The sequence below is a fragment of the Cucurbita moschata genome, unplaced genomic scaffold (assembly GCF_002738365.1).
Source record: "Cucurbita moschata cultivar Rifu unplaced genomic scaffold, Cmos_1.0 Cmo_Scf00015, whole genome shotgun sequence".
Lineage (NCBI taxonomy): Eukaryota > Viridiplantae > Streptophyta > Magnoliopsida > Cucurbitales > Cucurbitaceae > Cucurbita > Cucurbita moschata.
The window spans coordinates 2,162,797-2,180,562 of record NW_019268531.1 but is presented as its reverse complement, the minus strand read 5'-3'; the positions used below and the strand labels follow the sequence as shown (position 1 = coordinate 2,180,562).

General features: G+C 37.1%; 4 protein-coding genes across 4 annotated transcripts; 3 read left to right on the top strand and 1 right to left on the bottom strand.

The window, feature by feature from the left end:
- The first annotated feature begins 981 nt into the window (after window positions 1–981).
- LOC111453408 (IST1-like protein) lies at window positions 982–3,693 on the top strand. Its single transcript, XM_023094507.1, has 7 exons — window positions 982–1,144; window positions 1,271–1,403; window positions 1,493–1,596; window positions 1,677–1,848; window positions 2,621–2,761; window positions 2,846–2,940; window positions 3,026–3,693. Exons 1-7 carry the CDS (start codon window positions 1,065–1,067, stop codon window positions 3,504–3,506), a joined length of 1,206 nt encoding a protein of 401 aa, XP_022950275.1. The 5' UTR covers window positions 982–1,064; the 3' UTR covers window positions 3,507–3,693.
- Window positions 3,694–3,849: 156 nt separating this feature from the next.
- Window positions 3,850–8,821, bottom strand: LOC111453409 (protein S-acyltransferase 10-like). The gene is made up of 11 exons (XM_023094508.1): window positions 8,603–8,821; window positions 8,224–8,338; window positions 7,455–7,529; window positions 7,284–7,346; window positions 7,043–7,177; window positions 6,368–6,401; window positions 5,494–5,603; window positions 5,000–5,086; window positions 4,683–4,766; window positions 4,515–4,580; window positions 3,850–4,302 (listed from the first exon to the last, which is right to left on the bottom strand). The coding sequence occupies exons 1-11, from the start codon at window positions 8,688–8,690 to the stop codon at window positions 4,128–4,130; spliced, it is 1,032 nt and encodes a 343-aa protein (XP_022950276.1). The 5' UTR covers window positions 8,691–8,821; the 3' UTR covers window positions 3,850–4,127.
- Window positions 8,822–9,776: 955 nt separating this feature from the next.
- LOC111453467 lies at window positions 9,777–14,271 on the top strand. Its single transcript, XM_023094587.1, has 4 exons — window positions 9,777–10,988; window positions 11,090–11,183; window positions 12,547–13,773; window positions 13,854–14,271. The coding sequence occupies exons 1-4, from the start codon at window positions 9,796–9,798 to the stop codon at window positions 13,893–13,895; spliced, it is 2,556 nt and encodes an 851-aa protein (XP_022950355.1). The 5' UTR covers window positions 9,777–9,795; the 3' UTR covers window positions 13,896–14,271.
- Window positions 14,272–14,400: 129 nt separating this feature from the next.
- LOC111453410 (FK506-binding protein 4-like) lies at window positions 14,401–16,439 on the top strand. Its single transcript, XM_023094509.1, has 2 exons — window positions 14,401–15,459; window positions 15,877–16,439. The coding sequence occupies exons 1-2, from the start codon at window positions 15,126–15,128 to the stop codon at window positions 16,257–16,259; spliced, it is 717 nt and encodes a 238-aa protein (XP_022950277.1). The 5' UTR covers window positions 14,401–15,125; the 3' UTR covers window positions 16,260–16,439.
- The last annotated feature ends 1,327 nt before the right edge of the window (window positions 16,440–17,766 follow it).

The window sequence follows — 17,766 nt, the reverse complement described above, 5'->3', positions numbered from 1 at the left end:
TATCAGATTGTTAGATTTGATGTGTTTCTAAGTTGTTCTACTTAGACTCGACTCTGTCATGTTTGATGAGTCGAGTTGCGTTCTTTTATCTTCTTTTTTATTATGTATGGATTTTATGTTCGGGAGTCGTCTAATTTATTAATATAAATTAATTATCTAATATCTTCGTCGTGACGAACCATTTCGTTTGAAATTTATATATTTAAAATAAAATCTTTGACTAAAATGAAAGATTTTTAGAAGAATAAAGTAAAGAAAATCATATAAATTAAAAAAAGTGATCCCAGTCAACATTTTCTAGATATTCAAAAAGAAAAAGAATTCTAGAAATGGAGTCCATGTCTATGCTTTGAAATTCCACTTTAATTAATTAATCCGCTAAAATATTTGTAATTCATCTATTTATTAGTACGGTGACCGTGGGCAGAGATGGATAACGTTTCGGCCGTTCAGATCCTTCGATTAGGTACGATGACGAAAAAAGACAAAAGGGTATATTGTAAGATCCCTTAATTAGGTATAAGAATCATATCACAGTAGCCCAATCTCGTGCATAGTTAAGAAGATCAGCCCAATCTGAAATGGTACCACCGACTTGATCGTATCACATATATAGGTATCATTTGTCGTCGAGACCTTGCTTTGCTAGCATTTTTATAGAATAAGCTCCCCGTATCAAAGTGGATATGCAAAATTTTCATACCCCGTTACAACCCGTGATCTTTTTTTATCGAAAAAAGTAGCGAGAAAAAGTAATTTTCTAAATAACTATTCAATACAAGTGACATCATGCCAACGTGGCAGTTTATCCTTGCCACGTGTACACTCTGGAGCTACATCGGATTCTTCCTTCGCGCTTCAAAATCCTCTCCAACGGCTAATATCTAAAATGGCCACGTGGCAGTGGGGGCTCCTTCGCTGATATGCCGTTCAACGATCCCCCTTTTATGCCCAAGCTGTCACACACTTTTGCTCTTCCATTGGCCGTTTCACTTTCACCTTCCTTAATCCCACTCTTCTTCTTCTTCTTCTTCTTCTTCGTTACCCCTTTTTTTTCTCCGGCCATGAGCGCCGCCGATCGTTCCGTCAGGATCATCAAGAAGTTCATCTCCCTCCTCCGCCGTGGCTTCAACTCCTCCAAATGGTACTACGATTGTTTCTCAGAAATGGGTTTCGGATTTTTGTTTTAAAATGTGGGAAAATTGAGAGGAATAGGGATTGATTCGTTTGTTTTTTCTTCTGGATTTTGGGGGTTTTTCTTTTGTGACAGTAAAACAGCGGCGAAAATGGCGGTGGCGAGGATAAAGCTGCTGAGGAACAAGCGAGAGGCGGCGGTAAAGCAGATGAGACGCGACATTGCTCTGCTTCTTCAGTCGGGTCAGGACGCCACTGCTCGGATTCGGGTCATTCACTATCTTCGATTTCTTCGCCTTCGTTAAAAACGATTAAATTGAAATGTTTGAATCAAAGAAATGAAGGTTGTGATGTTCAGGTAGAACATGTGATAAGAGAACAGAATGTTTTGGCTGCCAATGAGATTATCGAACTCTTCTGCGAGTTGGTTGTGGCTAGATTATCAATTATAGCGAAACAGAGGTAGAAACGTTTAAGGAGAATGGACTAAATTACTCTGTAATGGGTGGATTTTCTTGTGATGTTAATATCAATTGGTGCAGGGAATGTCCGGCAGATCTGAAAGAAGGGGTTGCTAGTTTGATCTTTGCAGCTCCGAGGTGCTCTGAGATTCCAGAGCTTTCTGCACTTACCAATGTTTTTGAGAAGAAATATGGGAAGGATTTTGTGTCTGCTGCCACTGATCTAAGGCCCAATTGTGGAGTGAATCGGCTGGTAACTACATTTTGGCCTTTTACTTATGGTCGGTTTTGGTAACACTAACGCCCAATTGGTTGGAGAGGAGAACAAAACACGACATTATAAGGGTGTCGAAACCTTTAGATGCATTTTAAAATCATTGAGTGAAAGCTCGAAAGGGAAAGCCCGAAGAGACAATGGTATCAGAGCTAGACACCGGACGATGTGTCAGCGAGGAGGCTGTTCTCCAAATGGGGTAGACACAAGGCCGTGCGCCAGTAAAGATGCTGGGGGCTCGAGGAGGTGGATTTGGTGGGGGTCCCACATCAATTGGAGAAGTGAATAAATGCCAGCGGGACAATGGGTCCTGAAGGAGGGTGAATTGTGATGTCCCACATCGGTTGGGGAGTAGAACGAAACACCCTTTGTAAGGGTGTGGAAACCTCTCCTTAGCAGATGCTTTTTAAAAGCTTTGAGGGGAAGCTTGAAAGGGAACGTCGGTGGGCTTGGGCTGTTACATGCTGGTCCTCAAGAGAATGGAGGGCTTGGACTGTTATATGTTGGCCCTCAAGGGGATGGATTGTGAGATCCTACGTTAGTTGGAAAGGGGTTTATACGGTAAACTATTGGGGGCTCATGTAGCCTACGCCGGATTAATCGTATTCTGGGTCGGAGCAATGAACCTATTCGAAGTGGCTCATTTCGTACCTGAGTAAAACGTGTTTTAAAACTGCGAGGGTGATAGTGATAAGTTAGTTATATTCATAGAGCTGTATTTGTATTGAATTGCTTGCGTTTGATTTTCCAGCTCATTGACAAGCTCTCTGTTCGAACTCCTGCGGGTGAAGTGAAGCTTAAAGTAATGAAGGAGATTGCCAAGGAGCACCAGATTGAATGGGATACGACAGAATCTGAGAAGGAGCTACTAAACCCTCCTGAAGAACTTATTGTCTGTTCCATTCTCCCTCTCTTCCTATCCTCTGATGATAATATTGTAATAAGTTACCGATGTTTTCGATTGTCGTTTGATCAGGACGGGCCTCGGAGTTTCGTTAGCGCTGCTAGCTTACCTGTGAAGCCTGCAGCAGCAGCAAGCCAATCTGCTGGAAATGATGCTCAAATTGAAAGGTAAGGAGGAAGGTACATTGGAACCATTTGATACACTCCATTGGAGCTGTTCCTCGACTCGATTCCATTGTCGTGTCTTGTGCAGGAGGAATGGTAGAGAGGATGAAAGTATGCACTTTCAAGATACAGCATCAGCCGCAGAAGCTGCTGCAAAAGCAGCGAAGCAAGCGATTGCTGCTGCAGAGGCAGCTGCCTATCTAGCAAATAAAGACATGAATTGGGATGCTCGAGACTCGGGTTTCGATCTCAGCCCTCCTGCTAATTCTACCCCGATCTGCTCTCATCATATTGATCATCAGTTCAAGGCAGGAGAAGAGAGAACAACGAATGTAAATACAGATTATGAGATGGCTTACAGGAGACATAGCTATAATCCTACCGACATAAAGTTCGACGAATCGGATTGTGAAGAAGAAACTCAAATGGACGACGGAGCTGACGGAGGTGATAGTCGACCTCCTGATGGGAATCCTCCACCGATACCTTCATCTCGTGTCCACCCCAAGCTGCCTGATTATGACACTCTTGCTGCTCGCTTTGAAGCTCTCAAGTACAGGAAAACTTGAACTTAGTCAGAATGTTGTTATAATTACTTGCCAATGATGCATGTAATTACTCAACCTTATTGCATTCAAATAAACCAGGAGTATTCTTTTGTTAGCTGTTTACAACACCCTATATAATCAAATACTGTAAAAAGATCAGAGATTATGGTATTCAGAATGCAATTCTTATACAATATTGGTTGAGATATATTGATGAAGTTTATCATGGTGTGTGTAGGCTTTGGGTCCTTGAATTCTAGGGCGATCAGAAATCCGAACGAACCTAATCTAAACCAAATTGAACTGAACTCGAGTCTAGTAAGATTGGCTAAATGGCAATGCCCAATCATCTTGGTTCAGCTAGTTAAGCCAAAAACCAAACCAAATCAGTTTATACTTCTATTTGGAGAAAGTCAGAAATGCAATATGGTCCATTTGAGGGGCCAGTTTTGATATAAAGCATCTATTTCACCAACACACAATTTTACACCAGAAGAAGCAAGGAGGCTACCTAAGCTAATTGTGCTGCAGCTATTTCAATGGGGAAGGGGATGCAGGAAACATGCAAGCTTCTTCCTACACCAACCACCATAACCTAGTGGTAACTGAAAGAATGTTAAGCAAATAGTACAGTGTAATAAGTCAGCAGCATCTACACCTCATGATGTCCGAACATGTGTACAGTCTCGATCGCTCTTCAAGCATCTGAGCTGAAGGCAGGGGCTCCAAGTTATATATGTTGCTTCTGTGACAGCAGAAATCGTATAGATTGTGGCAAACTCCTTTGCTGAAGGGATAAACTCTTTCAGGAATGCCCCTGCAGAGAACCAAACTGGTTGTTATTGCTACTAAATTTAAATGCTCGTCCAAAGCATTATATCTTGGAAGTCTAACATATAACATTCCATGTACAAAGTGCAATATGAATCTTAATGAAAAGTTTCCAAAATGGCTTTCTTTTTTTTTTTCTTTTTTTCTTTTTTTTTTTGTTGAAATGCTTTGTCACGAGAATGAAAGAGATGAGCAAACCTTAAGTAAAAGATTCGCCTACGTCTAACAAGTTCGTATGTTGTCTGATTCGTAACGACAAGATAGCTGCAAAAAGAAACAATGTCATAACTACAGCTACGTCATCGGTCATAACTACTAAATTTAGATGCTCGTCCATGACTGGGAGAATGGGGGTAATCAGCAGACCTATGAAATAGAAGCAAGAGCAGTAGAAAGATTAGCGCAATCGATAAGGTAATCAGCAGCACAATGACAATCACAGCCTTCCACCTGAGAATAAACCGTTCAAAGATCTTTCTTCAGCATCAGTTAGTAAGTTCATGGTTTGTGATCACTGAATTTGACACTAGAAGTTCAAACCTGACACTTGCACACATCAAACCTATCAGCTTCTACTTTTCCTATCGTTATCTTTGGTGATTTGATAATGGAATTAACCATGAAATACTACTTGAGAAGCTAAAAACTTCTAGTGCATTAAAAACATCGGAAGGATACCCTACCAAGCCCGCACTATATCAGCCTTGAGGTATGAAATGAACAATATGCCAGTCCACAAGCATAAAGCTGTCTCCTCAAAAATGTACCACCTAAATTGTGAGCAAAAGTAACTTTTGTAAGCGAATTTATCTTAAAAGATATAAGACAGAAAAAAGAAGCAGCACAGTAAACAGTATATTTCAACAATTAAGTAGAAGTGTAGTGGTAGCAATTATAGTAGTAATAATATTCTTCAATTAATAGGAACTTGGAACAATTTGTACAATTGTTTTTCTTAACCCAATAACTATTTTGTTGAATCCATCCAAGGCTTTTTACAATTTGCCAAACTCTTTTAGTGAATCAGAACTTCTAAGAAGAACATTTTACATAAATGCATCACGAAACACATAAAACAGCTAAAGTGATGAAAGACATTCACACAAAGAAGTACCGACCACATCAATCAATTTATATGAAGTTGAATATTTGTGACATCTCAAAATTGTAAACCCACCAGAATCGACAATGATTGCCCTGACCAATACATGTCCCAAGCCAAACACAATGATGATCAAACTGAAGTACGCATCGATCACAATCATGGCAATGCTTTGTTCGTGGAGGCTGCAAATGTACAAGGAAAAAAAAGTGGGACTAATGAAGGAAAAGTTGAAGACTAAAACTAGATAGATAAGTAGCAGAGCTGATGTGCATAAGCAACCATCCAAAATAAATTACTCATTTAAATAATTCACAGAAATAATACCTAATCCATCTATCATTTTTATAACCAGTCCAAGTTTCAGTACCAGTGCATATGTTCTACTTCATTAGACTTCATATCTTTGCAACCGAAATTGACAGGAAGTTTTGAAAGATTTACTAACTTTCCAGTTCAATTCGATAACAATTATCTTATAGTATATGGAAAGCAAGAGAAAATTCAAAGGGAATGAGAGTAGATATTCTGAAGATTCTTCAGAGAGTTAATTATCAGAAAAATGTTTAGGTCATTGTTTTTCAAAAGTAGTAGTCTCTAGATATTTTTCTTTAGTTTACTTTTCTTAATATCCTATTTTTTTTAGATTAAGAGAAATTGTTTCTATGTCTAAATTCATAGGCTAGTGAATAGTGATTTCAAGTGTATAATCTCCTTAACAAATCACTGGTGTTCCTAAAAAGAGTTCTTAGCCAACCAATCACAGTTGCTAAAAGAAAGTTTATTTTTCTAAGCAACTCCTAAACAGATTTTTCAAAACAATTTCCATACAGCCTCTTACTCTTCAACAAAAAAAAAATGCAAGACTATGAGCCACCAAGATTATTGATTGAAGCAATGATGAGAATAACACAAGAAACTGAGTAAAATTTGATATAGCGTGAAGTACCTGCTCTACATGGCAATAAGAGCAGGTAAAATTTCTGCAAAACAAATCGAAAACGGTAAGCAGTGATAGCAGTTACAATTTTCCTCAACTTCACGTACATGAATGATATTCTCATATTGTATTGGAATTTTGGGCACTTAAAGAATAGTTTATTTTGCAAGTATGAAGTGGTTAAGGTGTTATCATCCTTAAGCCCGGAAAAAAATTAGTAATTTTAGCATAGATATCAAATTGAGAGCGTTAAAAGTGGATGTCCAGAATCACAGAAAAGAAAAGTAAACAGCTAAGAATGCATGTCCAATTGCAAAATTTATGTCCCAAATCGGCCTTTATTTATCAGAGTTGTGAAAACATGCATCACTTTTCCTAAAGGAATTACTTCAATCCAAGACATAAGCTTCTCGAAAAGCCAAATAAACTCCTTGACCATCCAGCTAAATTTTAGTCCTCTTCTCCATGTTCAAACTAAAAATGATTCAGTTCAATATAGTCAATTAAATAAGATGACAAAACCACTGCAAACAACCATGTCATGTTAATGTGTATGCATGTTATATGCAACACAACTTTAAGTCGGCTTGAGAACTACCAGATTCGACTTCTTAGACATTGAATGGAAATATAACACGTATTATATAATTAGAAACGAAAATTTTCTTCTCAAAGCAAAGTTACCTAAGTGGTGTTCGAGGGGGATACATGTCCATTACCATCTTTGTCCACGATGTTACATCTGCCTGTACATTATTTCCAGAAGGGCTCCGGTCTACAGTAACAACCACATTTACATTGTTGCTTGAAGCAGGCTGTCTTTGCTTAAACATTTAGAAAACAAATAAGTAATTTTAAATTTAAATCATATTCATTGGTTATTCTCCCACTAAATACTTACTAAAGGAATGGTGATAAAACTTACTTTGATGCCTTACTAAAAGCAATATCTTTTTCATTAGCAGCCCTCATGGCGTCGAGTACATAGCTGAACAAAAGGGGGCAAAGGAAGAAAAAAGTAGTTAAATTCTCCTGGAAAGTGAAATATAGTTATATAAAAAGAGATGCCAAGGAAACACAAGATAGTGGCCTTTACCCAGGAGATGAACATGATGTTAAAAAGTATTGAATGAGGGTAGCAACGAAAAGCAACAAATATGAAGCCGTATACCTGAGAATTATGAAGGAAAAAAAAAAAGATGTTGGAAACCTTTTAAGATAGGAACAGTTACAGGAAGCTATTATGCATAGTAACCAAAATGACCCGTACACTATCACTAGCTACCATAGATTAAGACCGGAACACACACTAGCAAATGCCCCAAGGCCTCTCCCGATATGTTGCAATATCTTTTTGCAAGGCTCTTGATTACTTTCTACATATTAATTTACAAAAAGAAGACAGCAGAAAGAACTCGTGTAATAGTCTTAACACCCCTGTTTTGAGACCCATATCATGTTATAACCTACACACGAGACAAGTAGTCGCATATTCTAACATCTTAGAAGTCATAGATTTCATGACTCCGAACTTTGTATGATTTAACAACCGTGAAAGATTCGTCAAGGTGAAAGTATATTGAAGCATACTCTTAGTCCTTCTTTCTTTTGGAGGAAATATAAAAGTATCAACTCTTTAAATTTTGCGTTTTCCACTCTGAGAACCCAACTAAACTTCACATCGAAAGATAATGCCATTCAATTGATGCACATAAAAGCTAAAGTTGACAGGTAGTAGATAGCTTAAAGTCACAAAATAAACATGGCGGCCAGAATAATCTTAGAGAACTTCCAGAAGAAAACGTAGTAGCTAACCCAATTTTTTCGAACTTAGAGACCCAAACCAAAACCAAACAACAACATACCATGGTTTAATCTTGATTTCTTCAATCAAATGCCGGTCGAGTGCAAATAGAACTCCAGCATAAACAAGGTGCAGCATCACCAATGCTACTTTTAAACCCAACGAAGATCTCCTAGCTGAAACCCACTTCCCACATAATTAAAATCCACACGAAAAACACAACGGTAACGATTAAAAAAAAAAAACGAAACAGCCATCAGACAAACGACGAAAGCCTCAAGTTCAACTAAAATTCAGACAAGGCAATGTAAATTAGTGAAGCCAAACCGCATAAAAACATGAGGAAAAGCGAAAACAACCTGCATCCATTACTCAGTTCCCATCTCACTTCCCAGAGTCTAAAATGAAGGATTCAAAGGGGAAAAGGTTCTAATACGTACCAGGATCGGAAAGACAAGGAAAAAAACGAATGTATCGGTCCATTATTCGATCCGAGAAGTCGCGGTGGTGGCAAGCATCCATGATCATCTTCAAACCATGAAGAAATGGGGGAATTTTACATCGGCGTTTGGGGCGTAGAGTTTTGTCGCAGTTTACTCCGAAATTACCATCGAAGAAGAGAAAGTGAGACTTGAACTGAATTTGCGGGAGAAAGTATAATCAATTTTAACTCCTCTAACTTTTTAATTCTATCCTCTTCTCTAGATTTTAATTAATATTTTGTTTAGTAATATAAAAAGAAATAATAGATTCACTAGATTTTAATTAATAGTTAAATTAATGCGAAAATATTTATGTATTTTTATTTAATATTTTGTTTAATAATATTAAAGGAAATAATAGATTCACTGCACCAGTACTTTTAATTTCAATTTTTTCAATTTATGTGAGCTTTTTACTTTAACGTGGATATTGTAATTTTTAAAATATTTAAAAGTAAAATGCAAATTGACTGAGTAAATGTTTATTATATAAATTATTTTTCTAATCAAATAAATTGTTAATTTTTCGTATAAATAATAATATATGAATGAATAGAGACTACATTTGAATGTGAGTAACTATAAACATAGAGATAGCTGTGAAAGATATAAAAGAATTGAAAGTCACTACATATATCAATAAGGTACGTTTTTTTTTTTTTTCTTCTTTTTTTTCAATGGCTCGATCATTGAAATTTCATAGTTAATTGTGGGATGCATGTAAGTGAGGTGCTGGAAGGACTCGTATTGATCTGTAAGGATAATTTTTACTCGTAAGAAGCGAGGAGTAGGTAATGAAACTATGTTGTGGGAGAATGTCGGGAATTCCAAATCTTGATTTGAATCGTGGGTATAAATAATCACGATTCAACTATTTTTAAAAGTAGTATCAACATTCCTTATCCTTATAATAAAAAAAAAAATTAAAATTTTACCGTAAATATATGAACAAAAATATTTGCTGACAAACATTTTAAGGGTATTTTTAATTAAATGTATTTTTAAAAAAGTGAAAATTTTTGAAGATATAAAGATTTAGGGATTATTCATCAATAATTTTAAAAGTAAAATTAATAATAAAGTAAGATTAGTGGCATAATCTTTTATATAATTTACTTAAAAGCATGCTTAATCTGATCGTTTTCTTATTCATGGGAGTAGACTTCGATTCTTTCAAGTCAAGACGAACTTTCATCCGGGTGAAATCCAAGACTCCGATGAAGAGATCTCCTGTACGGTGGTCCGATCTGCCTCCTGAACTTTGTCTGGTCATCGGAAAACGCCTCGAAACCTACATCGATGTCCTCCGATTTCGCAGCGTCTGTAAATCGTGGCGAGCTTCTCTTCCTGGTTTCGACGGCATTTCTCCTCTTTCACCTCTTCAATTCCCTTCCCCCGCCAACGCTGGCCGTGGTTACCTTGCCGCTGGCCACACCTTACTCCACCGAAGGATAATCTATTGTTTCAGTCCTCTCCATCATCATCGAACTTCTAACTCTTCTTCTTCAAGGTTGTTTACGAAGGATAAGAGCGCAAAACTCGGTACAGTCCGTTTTGTAGATCTGTTTTCTAATCTATTAGTTGTATTCGATGACGAAACCTTTCGGAAGGATGTGAACTTCCTCGATTTTCGAATTTATGAGGTTGCGAAATCGTATGCGCTTCAATACACTCGTGGTGGTCTTGTTTCTGGAATTACCAAGGTTATAATGTACCCTGATTCTGGCTGGACCGATTTTAGGACCAGAATCATTGTCGCAGTTTATGGAAGAGGTAAATTAGGGTTTGCAAAACATGGAGATGACAATTGGACGCTAATCGATGACGTTAATTTTCACTACAACGACGTGATTATGTACAAGGGGCAGGTTTATGCTGTTGATAAATGGGGAACAGTTTTCTGGATCGATTCATCGATGAAATCGGTACAGTTTTCTGTTCCATCGTGTGGTTTTGGGGATCATAAACATTTAGTGGAGTGTGGCGGCGAACTCTATGTTGTGGATCGATTTCTGCTCAAACCTGATCCAGATGATTGCATTCGCAATAATCCTAACATTGTAACTGATTTCAAAGTGTACATGTTGGATCAAGATTGGGGAAGATGGGTGGATGTGAAGAATTTGGGGAATCAAGCCATTGTTTTGGGGGACGGTAGCTGTTTCTCTGTTTCGGCTTCGGAAATTGAAGGGTTTCAAGCGAATTGCATATATTTTAACCACAAACAAAAAGGGTGGTTCAGCCAGGACTGTGTTCCTGCTGTGTTCGATCTCAAAGAAAGAAGGATTTTGGAAGCCTCAATCCATGGGAATGCAACAAGGTGTGGTGCGTTTCAGTGGAAGCTGTAGACTCCCAACATGGCTCTGTAGCCTTTAACCAGGTATTCTCTAAGGATCATCAGAGATAATGTTATGCACTTTTATGAATGTCACAGTTTGTGTGCAGTGTAAATTGTAACTATTTTGATTCATCATTGATCATGAGAGCTTATTTGAATTGTGAACACAATGAATATGAATATGAAATGCATACATTGGGAGTTTGGGGCTGATTAGCAGTTCAATGATTTTGATGCCTTAGTGTTCGAGAATTTGCTAGCTTTGGTTTGAGAAGGAAAGATTCCTAGCTCTAACTAGGAATAACTAAAAGTGTTTGAGAATTTACTAGCTCGGTTAGTGGTGGGTTTGGGCCTATAAATGATATTAGAGTCAGACACTGGGTGATGTACTAGCTAGGACGGTGAGCCTCCAAGGGGGTGGACATGAGCAGTGTTCCAGTGAGGATGTTGAGACCCAAAGGGAGTGGACACCGAGCAGTGTGTCAGCGAGAACGTTAAACCTTAAAAGGTAGTCAATTATGAAATCTCACATCGATTGGAGAGACAAACGAGTGAGACAAACGAGTGTCAGCGACGATGCTGACTCCAAAAGGGGGTGGGTTGTGACATATCACGTCGATTGGAGAGGGAAACGAAACATTTTTTATAATGGTATGGAAACTTTTCCCTAGCAGACGCGTTTTATAACCGTGAGACTGACGATAACATGTAACGGGCCAAAATGGACAATATCAGCTAGTAGTGGCCTTGAGATGTTACAGGTTTGAACACAGTTTGAACCTTGTAGTAGGTGCTCCCAGCTAATAAGGGATCTCGAGCCAGGCTTCCACTTATCGAAAAAACACCATTTTCCCTCCAAATTGTGAAGATTATTCTACAACAACATCAATAACTTCTTGATTTTTGAAGTTACCTCGAGACACATTAGACACTTCACAATCACAAACGAAACAATAGATTATGTTCCATTCAAAATTGTTAAAATCACTTTCATTTCACTGAATTTAAATGATTTTCCATTTGAGATAAAATGATAATAATAATAATAAATAAATAAATAAAAATTGAGCGTTAGATTTTTTTTAGGTTGGAAATAATGTTTTTAATCAATTATTAACAAACAAAATATATATATTAAAAAAATTAATATAAATTTAAGGAGGTTTTTAAACTAATACAATTTAATTAGTTAAGTCACGATGAAAATAAGTTACATTAATACGTTAAATTTAGCCAAATAGATTGACTAACTTAATTATGCTTTTAATTAATTGGATATTTATACTAATTTAGTAGTATGCTAGAAAATAATACTTTTATATTACATCATTAATTTGTTGAAATTAAAATAAAGGTTTTAATTAATATTTAAAAAGTTTAGATAGCAATTTAATGATTAAAATAAATATTAAATTATAAATTTTTTAAAAAATTATTATAATAAAGTATTTAAAAAAATATATATATGTTTAAAACAAATAAAGACGACCACACTATCCCAATCATTGAATTTGTTTATTTATTTATCTATTTATGGGAATTCCATGGACAGGATTGATGCAAGCCCAGTTCCATCCACGAATTAAAAATGGACAACGGAGTGCGGTGGTCGGAACTCCCGCCGGAGATATGGTTGGCAGTCGGAAAACACCTTCACAACTACATCGATGCCGTCCGATTTCGCAGCGTTTGCCGATCATGGCGGTCCTCTGTTCCTCCTGTCCCCAAAATATCTCCTCCTATTCGTCTCCGATTTCCCTCCCCAATCAACACTGCAAGTCTCTTCGTCGACGCCTTCCTCTCCCAAAGTACCTTCTATCGTCTCGCTCCTCTCATCCACGAACAGAGCCCTAACTCGTCTTCCTCTAACCAGAATGGCCGACTGGTGAAGCTGGAGAAATCGGAGCTCGGTAAGATGCGGTTTCTTCATCCTCTGTCCAAGCGCCTAATGCGATGCAATCCGGAAGAACACAAGGAACTGAACTTACTGGATCTTCGAATCGACGAATTAGCCATATCGTATTCGCTCAAATACACTGATACTGCTTGTGTTCCTGGAATCGCTAAAGTCATGGTGTTCCCTAAATCCACCGGACCAGACGTTGAAGATTGTACTGTAATCGCAGTGTTTGAGGACGGGAAGTTAGGGTTTGCCAGATCTGGAGACGAGAAATGGACTCTAATCGACGAACAGAATTTCCACTACGACGATGTGATTGTCTACAATCGGCAGTACTACGCAGTCGATAGATGGGGAACTGTTTTCTGGATCGATTCATCGATGCGATTGGTACAATTTTCTCCTCCTCTGATCGGTCTCGGCCAGCAGAAGCACTTGGTAGAGTGCGGCGGCGAACTTCTGGTAATCGATCGGTTCCTCGACAAAGAGCGTTCGGTTCAACATCCAACCGATATCATGGACGACGCACATCCAATGGCGATTCCATTTCGACGGCCGGATAACGATTCGTCACCAAGAGCAGTCGATTTCAAGGCTCATAAGCTGGATCAAGAATGGGGGACATGGGTGGAGCTGAAGAATTTGGGGAATCGATCGATTATATTGGGGAACGACTGTTGTTTATCAGTTGAAGCGTCAGAATTTGAAGGATGCAAAGAGAATTGCATTTACTACACCGATGTTAACGACAACGAGTTCTCTAAAAGAAGTTTCAGCCGTGTGTTCGATCTTGAAGGAGGAAGAATCGGAAACATATTGTGTTATCCTGGACGCATCGGAATCTTCAGCCCGCCGCCGATTTGGCTCTCCAAATCCCTTCCCCCCCTGAAGGTCAAATTCAATTCCATTTTGTCTCAACTTTCTTAAATTTTCATTGATATTTTCTGAGCTTTCTTCCACAACTATTGTAGGACATCCTGTTTGCTGCCTCTCCACATCGCCATGAAAACTAGCAGCTGGAAGGAAACTGGCGTCTGGATCATCAAATATCACAGAACCAAGTATGCTTTCTTCGCCATTTCTCTGCAAACATACCAATCTTCTTGTTTCTGATCTTTCAATGGGAGCAGAGATTCACTCATATAAATTGCTGCAAGTTCATCATGTTTATAATTTGAGCATTGGTAGCATTATAACAAATATTGTCATGTTGGGAGGAGAACGAATCATTTTTTATAAGGGTGTGAGAACCTCTCCCTAACATATGCGCTTTAAAAATTGTAAGGCTTATGGTGCTACGTAGTGGGCCAAAGTGGACAATATCTACTAGCTGTTGAGCTTTGAGTATTACAAATAGTATTAGAGTTAGTCATCGAACGATACGAGACACTAGTTGGAGTAGGGCTAAGCTCTTTCCATAGTAGACACATTTTAAAATTGTGAGACTAATAACGATACATAACCGACCAAAACGAATAATATCTGTCATTAGAGTAAGTCACCGAACAGTGTGAGACACTAGTCGGAGTAGAGTTAAACTCTCTCTATAATAGACACGTTTTAAAATCGTGAGGCTGACAACGATACATAACCGATCAAAACGAACAATATCTGCTAGCAGTGAACTTGAGTAGTTATACACCATCTACATACCAATTATGGTGCTCACATGTAGTCAAGTGCCAAGTGGATAGTTAATGAAAGTATCTATCAACGTCTAAGTAGTAAATCCACCTCAAAATGCGTGTTCAAGTTCTCTCCTTTGACTTTTCAAACTTCTAAGGATGAACCCTAGTTAAGGTGTTCGAGTGCTCACCTATTTGACTTTTCATAGCAATTATATGCTCTTACGGGATGGAGCCCTAGCGAAGGGTGTTCGAGTGCTCTCCTATTTGACTTTTCGGAGTAGTTATATGCTCTCGAGGGATGGAGCCCTAGTCAACGATTGCGCATTTCTTTTTAATTAAGAAAAAAATTATTTGAAACATAATATTTTGTGTATTATTTATATATATATAATTAAATTCACTTAAAATCATTAATTACTGTAAATAATCCAAATTATACCACTAAACGTGGGCTATATATATGCTTAAACCCACTTCCACCCTTTTAAAACTCCAACTAAACGCCCAAAAATAGTATATATTTACCGATTTACGGCGATTTTTTTTTTTTTTTTTTGAATCGGTGGTTGTTCCCCGCATCATTCTCAAAGCGGCGGAGCAGATTCTTCTCGTCCGATGGACGACAGCTGCGTACAGTGGTCCGATCTCCCTCCTGAACTTTGGACGGTCATCGGAAAATACCTTGATACCTATATCGATGTCCTCAGATGTCGCGGCGTCTGCCGATCACTGCGTGCTTCGTTTCCTCCGTTCAACGACGTTTCTCCTGCTCTACCTCTCCACGTTCCTTCTCCTTGCAATGACGACGCTGATTATCCAATCAGATACAGTATACTCACTCGAAAGATAATCTATCGCCTCAGTCCCCTCGATTTCCATCAAAATAACGCGGTTTCTTCATCTGCGGCGGCGAAGAGATGGTTTGCCGTGGTGGAGACTACACAGAAAGGTAAATTCCGATTTCTGGCTCCTGCTAACCTGTCTAATCTTCGATTAACCTTCGAAAGCTTTCAGAAGGAAGTGAACTTACTGGAATTTCGAATTCACGAATTGGCTAAATCGTATGTGCTTGTAAACACCGACGGCGTTTGTGTTCCTGAAATTAGCAAGGTCGTAATGTTCCCCGATTCTCCCTGGATCGACGCGAAGAACTGCACCGTTTTAGCGATGTACAAAAACGGAAAATTAGGTTTCGCTAAACTTGGAGATGAGAAATGGACATTGATTGAGGAACATAATTTTGACCGCGGGGATGTGATTGCGTGCAGGGGACAGTTCTATGCAGTTGATAGAAAAGGAATAGTTTTCTCGATCAATTCATCGTCGATGAAATTAGTGCTGATTTCTCCTCCATTGTGTAGCTCAGGTAAACAGAAACATATGGTGGAGTGCGGCGGCGAGGTTTACGTGGTGGATCGATTCGATGATGTGAGTGACACTGAGACTGGTTCCAGTGAGAGCGAGAGTGGGAGTGAGAGTGAGGAAGAAGAAGAAGAAGAAGAAGAAGAAGAAGAAGATGAAGATGAAGATGAAGAAGAGGAAGAGGTTGAAATCAAAGTGTATAAAGTGGATTTGAATGATGACTACCTAAGAAGAAGATTGGAGGAGGTGGAGAATTTAGGGAATGAAGCGTTGTTCTTGAGGAAGAGGGAGAGCAGTTTCTCTGTTCCGGCAACAGATTTGGAAGGAATTCAAGGGAATTGCATATATTATGCTCGAAGATCAATGATGATGAAGAAAGGATTCTGAATTCTGCAAATCATCCATCCAAGAACTCAATAGGTTTGTCCCTCACTCACTACTTTTTTTTCTTCTTCTTCGTATTAGGGTTTAGGGGAGAATCAATTTTGATTTTGAAATTTACAATTTGGTTGTGTTCAACATTCAATCTCAAAATTCATGCTCGTTTTTGTTTGTAAGTTTCAACAATTTGATGTTCGTGTTCTGCAAGTCTCTATCATTGCATAAATCCAAATGTAGGGTCACTTTTTCAACTTGTTTAAGTTAAGGTCTACATTGGATAGGTTTTTGATATTTTCTCTCCGGTATATCTTTGAGTGCTCCTGATTTGATTTACATGGATTTCGAATGAATTCTTGCTTGATATCAAAAGAAAAGGAGAATGTAATTTTAAATCTGTGTTTTACATTAAAAATAATAAGAGACTTTAATTACTAAAACCTTTAAATCCCTTCCAATTTTAACCCTTAATTTGAGTTACCACTTCCAATATCATTAAAAGAATCAACTTAAGATTTCAATAAATTATAAACCATAGTAAAACAAAAAAAAAAAAGTAATAATAATAATAATAAACACTAGAGAAAATTAGCATTTTTTTTTTTTTTTGAAGTTTATGAATTTTGACGCAAAGGTATTTTTCTACAACACTTCATTGTACTGACATTAATGAGTTTAGAAAGATTTTTACGTTATTTTCAAATAAATTAAGTGAGTTGATTAACAATAATTGAACCTGAGTTAAAATTGTAACATTTCTTTAAGTTCAAAGTCTCATATGATGAAATTGAAAATTTTATGTTTCAAAAAATTGAAAATTCTTGAGTCAAATTAATATATATATATATATATATATATATATATATATATATATATATATATATATATATATATCACTTGCTAGAAGTTTGAATGGGTCCGTGGAAGTAGATATATTGAAAAATAAAAAATATAAACTAAAAAACCGTTTTTTAATTCTCAAAACTGGTTGGGATATTGAAAATATTCCAAAAAAATAGATAACCTATTCAAAGCATTTTATGAAATGTCTAAAATGCCAATGATAATACTATAACTTTTGAAACACTATATATATATATATATATATATATATATATATATATATATATATATGTATGTATATGTATGTATATGTATGTATATGTATGTATATGTATGTATATATATGTATATGTGTGTATATATATGTATATGTGTGTATATGTATGTATATGTATGTATATGTATGTATATGTGTGTATATGTGTGTATGGCAAAGCTCATAACTACTCATAATTTAACCAAAAATAAAATTTGAAAATTTAAAACTTGTTTAAAGAAAACCAAATTTGAAGGGAAAAAAAAAAAGAGATTTAGATGGAAAAGGATAAAAGGATGTGGGAAAAAGAAAAGTTATATGTAGTTTTTGAAAATTTGCTCCATTTTTAGGGATAATTTGTTTCTCAAACAAAAAAAAAAAAAAAAAAAAAAAAAAAAAAAAAAAAAAAAAAAAAAA

Excerpts from the sequence above, each read along its gene's own strand:
- LOC111453410 (XM_023094509.1), top strand. The coding sequence starts at position 15,126 with ATGGACGACAGCTGCGTACAGTGGTCCGATCTCCCTCCTGAACTTTGG. Across the intron at positions 15,460-15,876 it reads GGTGGAGACTACACAGAAAG|GTAAACAGAAACATATGGTG; the intron begins GTAAATTCCGAT and ends TGTGTAGCTCAG.
- LOC111453409 (XM_023094508.1), bottom strand. The coding sequence starts at position 8,690 with ATGATCATGGATGCTTGCCACCACCGCGACTTCTCGGATCGAATAATG. Across the intron at positions 6,402-7,042 it reads CCCCCTCGAACACCACTTAG|AAATTTTACCTGCTCTTATT; the intron begins GTAACTTTGCTT and ends TTTGTTTTGCAG. Across the intron at positions 5,604-6,367 it reads CTTATTGCCATGTAGAGCAG|CCTCCACGAACAAAGCATTG; the intron begins GTACTTCACGCT and ends GTACATTTGCAG.
- LOC111453467 (XM_023094587.1), top strand. The coding sequence starts at position 9,796 with ATGGGAGTAGACTTCGATTCTTTCAAGTCAAGACGAACTTTCATCCGG. Across the intron at positions 10,989-11,089 it reads GGTGCGTTTCAGTGGAAGCT|TGTAAATTGTAACTATTTTG; the intron begins GTAGACTCCCAA and ends GTTTGTGTGCAG. Across the intron at positions 13,774-13,853 it reads AATCCCTTCCCCCCCTGAAG|GACATCCTGTTTGCTGCCTC; the intron begins GTCAAATTCAAT and ends CAACTATTGTAG.
- LOC111453408 (XM_023094507.1), top strand. The coding sequence starts at position 1,065 with ATGAGCGCCGCCGATCGTTCCGTCAGGATCATCAAGAAGTTCATCTCC. Across the intron at positions 1,145-1,270 it reads GGCTTCAACTCCTCCAAATG|TAAAACAGCGGCGAAAATGG; the intron begins GTACTACGATTG and ends CTTTTGTGACAG. Across the intron at positions 2,762-2,845 it reads ACCCTCCTGAAGAACTTATT|GACGGGCCTCGGAGTTTCGT; the intron begins GTCTGTTCCATT and ends TCGTTTGATCAG.